Source organism: Mya arenaria, chromosome 9 (assembly GCF_026914265.1).
Source record: "Mya arenaria isolate MELC-2E11 chromosome 9, ASM2691426v1".
Lineage (NCBI taxonomy): Eukaryota > Metazoa > Mollusca > Bivalvia > Myida > Myidae > Mya > Mya arenaria.
In genome coordinates, this window is record NC_069130.1 from 74,975,930 (window position 1) to 74,986,807 (window position 10,878).

Below are 10,878 nucleotides of genomic sequence, written 5' to 3' on the forward strand. Positions count from 1 at the left end.
ATTTTCGAAATAGTCACTAGGAATTGCTGTATTTCAATGTTTACTATTGTATATCAATTACTGCTTTGGATGACGAAAATAGTTGAGCTCATATTACACTACTGATTTCACACAGCTGCAGGCTAGGCATTTTTCACATCGCGTTTCCTTCAACTCACAATGGCAACTATATCCCTACATAACCAACAACGTAGTACAAACGGTTTTGTATATTTCATTGCTGACACAGGTCCCTCAAATGTCTAAAAAATCATTAAGTGTTACCATTGTTGTTTCATTTCCGTGTCAAAGTAACATATATCATCCTTATACAACAAAGAATGAAACACTATATTGTTATTAAATTCATTCTTTTATTTCATTCGTTTGTTATTACATTTGTTTGCTTGCTACTACGTTCATTTGTAATTATATAACCAACAAAGACACATACACTCATATAATGTTTGTTATTCCATTCATTTGTTATCTTAATAAGAGGGGTCATTTTGATACACCCTATAATTACCAGTTTGACAGAAAATCATTTAAAACCATTGTTGTATATTTTAGGTGTCAAAGTTACATAAAACATTCTTAAATCACAAAACATTAGCATTTTATATTACGGTCGTTTGTTATTACATTATATTTTTGTTACATAAACAACAAAGGAACAAACACTCATATCATGTTTGTTATTGCACTCATTAGATTTTTTAATAATAGTGGTCATTTTGATATACCAAATAGTATTAATCTGGAGTCCATGATTGTAAAGGAAAATGCCATGGACTGTACATTGGTATTTGAGATTCCAGATCTGGTAAGCCGACTATTTACACTTTTAACATTACAATGGAAACTAATGGCAGAAATGCTACATAATGTAGTGTTGTTTGGTTAAAAGGTACAAATTTCAAAACCTACAGAAACAATCCAACTAATGAACAAGAGGGCCCTGAAGGCCCTGTATCGCTCACCTGATCCAATAAAGATCATCAAGGATTACATTCTGATCAAGTTCCATGAACATATGGTCATAAATGTGACCTCTAGATTGTTAACAAGCCTTACCTTAAATTTGACCTGGTGACCTAGTTTTTGATCACATATCACCAAGATTCGGACTTAGCCTAGAGCTAATCAATATATACATTCTGACTAAGTTTCATGAACATACAGTTATGAATGACCTCTAGAGTGCTAACAAGCTTGTCCTATGATTTGACCTGGTAACCTAGATTTTTACGGCAAATGACCCAGATTCGAACTAGACCTAGAGATTATTAATATTAACATTCTAACCAAGTTTCCTGAAGATACAGTCATAAATGTGACCTCTTTTGTGTTAACAAGCTTTTCCTTTAATTTAATCTGGTGACCTAGTTTCTAACCCCAGATGACCCAATATCAAACTAGTCCAAGATTTTCTTGAGGGTAACATTCTGACCAAGTTTCATTACGATTGTGCCCAAATTGTGACCTTTAGAGTGTTAACAGTCAAATTGTTTACGACGGACGACGACGGACGACGGACACAGTGCGATCAAAATATCTCACCTTGAGCACTTCGTGCTAAGGTGAGCTATACATGAAAAAGACACATACAAAATACATATTCACATACTAAATGTTTTGCCATGGTGATATAAATATCAAAGCATCGTTAATAAGTAAATGTTTTGGTTTCATCCTCAAAACATACAGCGAAAAGGTTAACCACTAAATGAAAATGTACATGACCATGTCGGCCATTTTTTCGTGCACTACTTCATCCTGTTGTATGTACATTGCAGAAGTTTGTAACGGCATGTTTGATAGCACGAAGAAGCAAATTATATAAATATCAGTGAGTCAAAAACTGAAAATACGCATACGTGTTGTACAGCAAGTATTACACGCGTATTTGGATACGCGTTAAAGTACACGTACACATTTACACACATCGTAACAAAAATATTCTGTTCAGAATTAAACCTGATTTGTAAAACATAAGAAAATTACACGTAAAGGATTAATGTATTTCAGCCGAAAAGTGGAAAGCATACAACATGTTGCTAAAGCATTTGAGAATCTAATAATATGCGTTTTCTAAAAAAATAGTTTTACAGTCTAGGCACCATACATATGAAAACTACCATATGACAAAACATTTTTATAAGAAGTGGTGTGATTAAGGTGTGAATCATATACAATATATGTATAATTACAAAAACATTAAATTATTACTACAACAATTTAACAAGACTTTACAATATTGGTAAATTCATTTTGTAAAAGATGATACATATGTAATACAATCTCGAAAAAATACAATAAGGCTGAATGTTTTGGTTATATGTATTGGTTTTTGATCTACATCTACACTGATGCATAATGGTACCCAGGATGTTCGACAGCAGGTCCCTGTGTCGAAAAGAACTCAATGTCAGCATACTCCGTCGGCGTATTCATTTTCCTTGACGGAACTCTGGCGTTGGCAGCCTGTAGGAACTTAACGTCCAATTCAGCGTATGTGAGGCATTCATCATCATGTGGGTTCTGGAAAATAGGGCATTGCACTACGGTTTCAAAGGGCACAATCAGTGAGCATTAGTATTACCGATTACATAGGGAAAGGATCATTGTATTTTAACTCGCATGGCATCATCTTTTGTAGTCTATGTTCAATTTTTAATTTTGAAGACATGAATGTATGAAACCTTACGGAAAATTGCACACCTGCCTTGTTACAGTAAAACTTATGTAAACCTACTTTAAACTCGTGTTTTGTCATTTGCGTCGCATTAATTATTTCGCAAAGTGAAGTGAGTTACCTGAGTTTCAATCCTCTGTGTGGCCGCCTGCCTCTGCACGATTGCGTACTGGACTCCTTCCGTTGCTATATGTAGCACTCCATTGTCCGACGAGGTGTCTGTTTTTCAGGTAATCATTAATGGCTATTATTTACAAAAACACAATTGGAGCATCCTCAGGTTATCATACGCTCGAAACCGAGGATGATTTGGAGGGAAATAGTATATCCTTTTATTGTCTAGAGAACCAGAACAAATAGAATAAAGCTGGATATTATTCCGAATGACTGTCTTTGCATTTGTAAATGGCTTTAATAACTATTCTATAAAAAACAATAAATTTGTTAACTTGATCCAAAGCTAGAATTGCCAGGAAACAAATTATATCGAAAACGTTATATTGTTAAAGTGTTTTAGCTCTTTCTAATTCTTTTTGGTTACAAAAACAAAATTTTGATAATTGTATCAATGAAATGAAGATATATTTAAAGAGTATTCATGTATTTTTAATTTTAATATGCTTATATGATTAATTTGAATGTTTCATGATTAAGATGTTTTGAAAGGGTTACTAAAGTATCTTACCGGATTAATCAAAAATGTAAATTGCTTTACAAAATTTAAAGTAAATCAAAAGAAATATTATATATATTCACCTAGGTACATGATTGAATTTTTAAAGCACGTGTTAAGAACTTACACAGGAACGTATAGGCAAACTTAAAGATAAAAACTTACCGCTGTGATTTTCAACACTGAAAAAAGAACGCAACAATTATATTTATTTTTTAATAGTTCATATAATAATATGACTTTGATAAGTTCAATTATCGTCAAACAAAGCTCTGTTTTATCGGAAAGACTTTGCTAAATAAATTTCATTATATATCAACGATTGAAATATATCCAACTTTGTAACATTCAACAGATATCTGAGATTATCAATCACAAAATCACTAAATGAAATTAACAAATTGATACATACATTTCTACTGTGTCAGTTGTGTTGACCTTTCGCCGTTTAAGAAACATACACCCTAAAAAAGATATAAGCTCATTTGACACATATAATCAACATTAGTTCTAAATTGTTTTGTTCAAAGTGACTATGTAGATAAAAGAAATAGCTAGTGAAAGTTGTATAATTTGAAAGTATTATAAAAATATATTCTCAATGTGAATACTTTTCGTACAAAACATTTATGGACACACTTTCAAAACTGCACACTCTGACTCTCCTGCAGAAAATTGAATTGCATGCAGATTTGTAGAAGATGAGAGTATTCAGGAAATCAAATCCTTACTTCCAATAACAAACAGGATGCAGAGTCCACATATAACACCTGCTCCGATAAGTACATTGATGACAGGAGATCGGAATGTATGAATGTCTGTTTCGTGGGATTGACGACCTGCAATATCATGTTTTGTTTTAATAAAATCTTAATATCATAAAAATTAAACATCAAATGCATTTCATATACTTAAACGTTACAGATATTTCAGCTCTTAATTACGAACCATCTGTTCGTGTGCTTATAACAGTCAAAGAATATCTCAGAAGCTCGTTTGTTTTCCAAGCGTTGCAAGTGTATATATTTTCGCCATCTCTCGTATAATTAAGTGTTAACAGGCATTCCTCTGTTTTGTTACAAGTCTTCATTACAGTGCTATTTTCATCTTTCCACCATAGCGTCCATTGTTCTTTAGCATCGTAGTCATCAACATAACATTTGACGGTCACTGCAATAGTGGGATTTATACCAACAGGTGATGTCGTATTCAAATTCAGAGTTGGGTCACCTGAAATGTAGAGAAGAATTTGTTGAGAAAGTTGTTAAACGAAAACACAGTTAAGTAGAAATATCACTTATTATACATTTTCAGATTGCTTTTATCGCATTCCTGTAACAAGTGGAAAATCACCTTGAATGAAAGATATTATAATATATAAGTACATTCGGAATACGGATCCCTTCCGAAGAAGAAAGGACATAAAAATAGTAGTCTCATTTGATTGAGAGTGTGAACGAAAGACGACAAATAAATAAAACTGAGTGCGTACCTTGAACAGATACTGTATAATTTGTAGTTAAATGAGATTTGAAGTGATCGCATCTTGTTGCACATGTAATTGTCCCAGCCATGTCTTTAGTAACACTGAAACGCACGTTGGAAACAGAACTGTACCTCCCACTGTCACCATTTGTCCAGTTGCTTCGTCGAACGTATTGCAAGTTATCGGTTCCACTTGACCATTCAATTGTGCAAGGCGGATTTGATTCATTCGTTTCACAAGAAATGTCTAATAAATAAACATGAACATTGTTATTATATTCATGTATTTTGTCAACGGACATCGAAAGGTCTGACGGCGGATCTAAAAACAGAACAGGATAAACTCTTAGATAAATGTTACTGTTTTCAATTCAGAGAATACAAATTATCATGTGAATATAATTCTAATGATACACACTGAGAGAAAGTTGCATTAAGTATGAATCTTCCAATAATACAAACATTTACCAAGGGGGTTTAATCTGTTATGCATTAACTCGTTTAGCATTAATATACATTACCATTAAGCGTGTTTTACACAATCTTTACGGTCTTAAACTTACATTTCATATCAATGTGTTTGCAGACTGTCTTATCGTTTAAACCAATATCATATATAATTTTGCTGGTGCAGCACATTTCCTTTCCATTCCACGTTTTGTTAGCCTTTGTCACCTTTGCTACACTTGTAAACGTATGAGATGATCCATTAAATGAATCGGTTTGTAGAACATCAGCTAGTAATACATTGTCAATGTGAATTTTTATTTCCGGAGCGGGGATAGCATTGCGCACTTCACATATTGTTGTCGAACTTTCGCCATCAAGGAATTCAGGAACTATAAGCATGGGCAGGTTACCTTCCTCTGGAATTGAAACACAATAATTTAACAGCCAATAATACTTTGTCAACGTGTATTTCTATTGCGGAGCTTGGATAGCATTGCACACTTCACATATTGTTGTACTGCGTTCTTCATCAATGAATTCAGGACTATTAGCACGGGCAAGTAACCTTCCACTGGAAACGAAACACAATAATTTAACAGCATTCAATATTATACAAGATCTAATAATTTGAACCTCCACAAAATAACATATCATAGCTTGTCATTGTGTGCATCTTATTTGCTTACCTACATTACAAAGAATGCCATGTTCTTCGAGTGGTGTTTCAAGGACTACATTAGAAACCTGACATGTCACATTCCGTCTTGACAGTTCATCCATATGTTGATGAACGTTATGGAATCGGTACAATCCTTTCTTTCGTTCGCCTTCAGCAAGAACAAATGAATCATTGCCAAGTAAAAGTATTACTTGTACGGGTTCTGTTCCATTGTTAGTTTTGCAATATATATCGGAGCCTGCATAAACATAAATACATTCTGTTGTGTTAAAGTCTGTGGAGTTTGGACCACGGATAACTGGATAGCTCGGTCGCTCTGAAAAAACAACAACAAACCATTTAATTCATTTGGAATACAATATAACCTCTCAAAAATGCAAATCTAAACTGAATATTTATACATATTGACTATATTTAGCTTTGGAAAAAAAAGATGAAGGAATGCATACTATTAATTGCAATTCAGATAGCTAAATATAGTCAATATGTTTAAAAATTCAGAAACGTTTTTCTCTTCGCAAGTCCCTGCTCGTAGCTCTATTTTCTTAAAGCTGTTCTTCCATGTTTGTCCCGTGTATGTTTGGTGCTGTATAGAATAGTCAGACGGAAAATATTCAAGTTCGACGATGGCGCCGCGAACAATCGGACTTAGAATCACGAGAGCTCCACATGTTCCAACAATATAAATATTAATGTCGCGTTAATGTCAGGAAAAGTGATATTTTAATTGTGATTGCCCAGGGCCAATAACCACAAACAACTCTGTAAATTGGAAATGAAAACTTTCGAATTGTCAGATTTTAACAATGAATTAACAAAATTAATTATTTGTAAAATAATTTAAATAAATTTGTGTGAACTGTTTAATTTGACAACGATCAACGTATTTTTCACGTGTTTAGCTTGTTATAATTTACGAGTTTCCTTCATTCAAATAAAAAATAAAAGAATAAAAAACAGGTGTTGGTGAATACGGGCCCAGAAAAAAATATGAGTACACGCGAAACTACATGGATAGGCACAGTGGCAAACAATCTACCATAATTGTGTAAGATGGATTTTAAAAATAAAACCCCAAATGACAAACATAGAGGAAACAAAACTACAACACACATTCTTTATATAATTAATTTTAACATTTGGGTTTCCGCCTTAAAACAGTTTTACCTTTCAGATGTATAGGTACCAGGCGTGTTCTAATCGTTTTGTTTGTTGAACATTCGGCGTAGAATTCAGATCTGTTGTATTCAATGGAAGGCCTCCATTTCAAGAAGAATGACCCGTCTTCCGAATATGTTGTAACATTTGGTCCATTCATTGTTTGTAAGTGTGTGCCACCTTCCATTATGTATCTCCATTCTACCTTACATCCCCAAGGGTATAACGGTGTCGCTTTCAGTGTTACCTCCCTGTTCACAAAGGCGGGTCCTACCACTGATAAAGTTCCATACTTGTTCTCGGATGCACAGACGTAGTCAACAAGAGCTGATATAGAAGTAGCAAACAAATTACATATAAACATGTCACACTCAATAACGGGTGTAACTGTTAATACTATAACTAGTATTATTATGAAAAATCATATAGTTAATTATCAAGTTGGACACTATAAGGTTGAAGCAATTAAGCATCCGAAATTATCTGAACATTCATAAACGCATGAATCTAAAATAAAAAAGGAAATAAACGTTACATTGCTTTTTCTATTTCTTTTAGCATAAACATTAATTCGCATAGAAAAAGAATTAGTACGCAGTTGAAGTAGTATTAGTAGTAGTATTAGAAGTATTATTATTGTTATTATTATTATTATTAGTAGTAGTAGTAGTCGTAGTCGTAGTAGTAGTAGTAGTAGTAGTAGTAGTAGTAGTAGTAGTAGTAGTAGTAGTAGTAGTAGTAGTAGTAGTAGTAGTAGTAGTAGTAGCAGCAGCAGCAGCAGCAGCAGCAGCAGCAGCAGCAGCAGCAGCAGCAGCAGCAGCAGCAGCAGCAGCAGCAGCAGTAGTAGTAGTAGTAGTAGTAGTAGTAGTAGTAGTAGTAGTAGTAGTAGTAGTAGTAGTAGTAGTAGTAGTAGTAGTAGTAGTAGCAGCAGCAGCAGCAGCAGCAGCAGCAGCAGCAGCAGCAGCAGCAGCAGCAGCAGCAGCAGCAGCAGCAGCAGCAGCAGCAGCAGCAGCAGCAGCAGCAGCAGCAGCAGCAGCAGCATCAGCAGCAGCAGCAGCAGCAGCAGCAGCAGCAGCAGCAGCAGCAGCAGCAGCAGCAGCAGCAGCAGCAGCAGCAGCAGCAGCAGCAGCAGCAGCAGCAGCAGCAGCAGCAGTAGTAGTAGTAGTAGTAGTAGTAGTAGTAGTAGTAGTAGTAGCAGCAGCAGCAGCAGCAGCAGCAGCAGCAGCAGCAGTAGTAGTAGTAGTAGTAGTAGTAGTAGTAGTAGTAGTAGTAGTAGGTTTTGGTTAATATAAGAATTAAAATGATTAAGAGGGTTTTACTTATGCAACATACCTGAAGTGATTACGGCAAGTTGAGCACACATAAGCATCCATTGTCGTGGCATATCTCCGCAAAATTATTTATTTAATGATACGAGTGATTCTGTTTGGTGGTATTCATTGGTAATTGTGTTACACTTGTTACTTATTATTTTAGACACAGACCTTTCATAAAATTTTCCATCAGGAAGTTATGCGTTGTTCACCGTTTCAGTCTACAATTGTTTATCTTGCGTACCGGAAACGCTTAAGTCATGCTTTGGACTTGACAATGAGTTGAACTGATGTTACATCATTGTAAAGGAAAGAAGGTTTCAGCTGCAGACATACGTTATATTCATTATTCTTATGATTTATCACAAAAGGGAAATAATGTAGGTTTAAAACTGTTTTATAATCAATATTGCATCATTAAGTTGCTCAAACCGCAATCGAAGCCACGAGTGAAGATATTGTTGTTTATATGATCACGATTGAAATGAAATACAATCTCAGACTTAAATCAACAAATGTTCGGTTCAGTTTACCGTTTCCTATACGATATTCATTGGCTAGATGTAGAACCTCTTGTCATGAACTCCATATTGAAATTGGTCGATGTTTTAGTATTGATAGAGATGATCGCTTTTGTATGTTTTAAGGAATGAATTGCGGGGTTGATGTCATTATTGGGGTATGAACGCAATTGGGCTTGTCAAAGTGTGTGGAGTCCGAATTGCGCTCATATCCTCGATAATGACATCAAACCCACAATTTATTAATTATATTTACACCAATAGTTCATTATATCATTCAAGAATTGTTAAAACAATACTTCATTTCATTTAAGAAAACCTTTCAGTAATCCTTTCTTACATATTCTGAAAATGGTAAGACCCGACTGTAACCGTCACAATAACGCGGGAAAAGATCAGCCACTTGAAATCACTTTTAAACGTAAAATTGAAACACTTATGGTAACAAAACATTTAAAATATAATAAGTTAATACTTTCTAAAATGTTGATTTATATTTTACGGGAGCTGCTGACACAATACCAATAACAAGATCAATAGTTTTCATGTATATTGTTATGTGATGAATTGCTATCCGAACATATCCAAAAAGAGGAGGTACGTGCAAAACTCTTCGAGGTCCTACGCCAGAATGACGATTACCCGTTTGAACGTAATCGTGAGTTGAAGCGAAGAATGAACTCGCGCCTCGGAGACAGCGCTTGCGTGAAAAATGGCACGTGATATACATACCATTACTTCAGTGATCGAGGGAGACGACTTCCATTTATTGACCGAACTCCTTGGCAACCCAAAGAAGCATAAATCACGACCGTCCACGTTCGAAACACCGACGTCTCAAGGGACGACAACGTGTGAGTGTGCCGCCGATGTTCAGGTCCTAAAAGACACTGTTAAGTCTCTACAAGCTGAATTGCTTCTTATTAAACAGAAGCAAGCAACGATCGACAACGATAAAACAACAGATGTTAAATCGCTTAAAAAGTATGTCGACACAATGCAAGAAACCATGAATAACTCGGAAATGTATATGTCGGCTACGTGTACAAACTTGACGAAACATTTACAAGATCTCGATTCCCGGTTCTCTAATGATCGCTCCAGGTGTAAGGAAAAATCACTTTCAGACACGGAGTGTATTAAAACTATGCAGCATAACATTCTAAACATAAACGCTGTGTTGCCGCATATTCAAACATCTATTGGGAATATTCAAGGTTTCATACAAACCAAATTCCACCAACTCGACACTAACGTACGACAGGGTACACTGTCCCCAAACGAGTATAATGAACCAGAGAGACGTCATGAAAACAGTCGATGCCAGTCTTCTTATGACGTTGATGTGGCCGCTCAACCAAGATACAGTGCTGAGCGTATAGACAATTCCAATCAAATGACTGCTAAAAATAGTCAAACAGCAACAACACATCAGAGTCCTATCGACAACGCGTATTGCAGAAATGACACAATAAGTGATGGGTCGGATCCAAAGCGCGTCCCGACGCGTGTTTCCGCCAGAACGACCTACAAGAAGAGAGCACTTCCAAAACATCAGAAACAAGACATTGCATCGACGGCTCCGAACATCAACTTTGATGTAATAAACGATGAACGTTCTAGGATACAAGAACGCCGAAACCATACATTTAATCAACATAACAGTCGTCGAATGTATGACGCAGACGTCGCTGAGCACACCGATGTGGGCGACAGTGATGGCGAATTCGAGAAATATGTTCAAAAGCGAACCAAACATTTATATATAGGTGGTTTTAAACCATCCATAACCGAAGACAAAATTGCCAACTATATCAATAAACGCGGCCCAAAGGTTACTCATGTAGCTATATTTCCAAGCCGGCGTTACAACAAAGTCGTGGTGCGCGTTAACGTAGAAGACGATGATACGGCCGCTCTTC

General features: G+C 35.6%; 2 protein-coding genes across 2 annotated transcripts; both read right to left on the reverse strand.

Annotated features, from left to right (window-relative positions):
• Positions 1 to 1,597: 1,597 nt before the first annotated feature.
• On the reverse strand, positions 1,598 to 4,163 carry LOC128245436 (uncharacterized). Its single transcript, XM_052963575.1, has 5 exons — positions 4,082 to 4,163; positions 3,763 to 3,814; positions 3,516 to 3,532; positions 2,799 to 2,896; positions 1,598 to 2,523 (listed from the first exon to the last, which is right to left on the reverse strand). The coding sequence occupies exons 2-5, from the start codon at positions 3,807 to 3,809 to the stop codon at positions 2,344 to 2,346; spliced, it is 342 nt and encodes a 113-aa protein (XP_052819535.1). The 5' UTR covers positions 3,810 to 3,814; positions 4,082 to 4,163; the 3' UTR covers positions 1,598 to 2,343.
• Positions 4,164 to 4,189: 26 nt separating this feature from the next.
• Positions 4,190 to 6,180, reverse strand: LOC128245435 (uncharacterized). Its single transcript, XM_052963574.1, has 4 exons — positions 5,972 to 6,180; positions 5,399 to 5,701; positions 4,843 to 5,157; positions 4,190 to 4,580 (listed from the first exon to the last, which is right to left on the reverse strand). The coding sequence occupies exons 1-4, from the start codon at positions 6,063 to 6,065 to the stop codon at positions 4,291 to 4,293; spliced, it is 1,002 nt and encodes a 333-aa protein (XP_052819534.1). The 5' UTR covers positions 6,066 to 6,180; the 3' UTR covers positions 4,190 to 4,290.
• Positions 6,181 to 10,878: the final 4,698 nt, after the last annotated feature.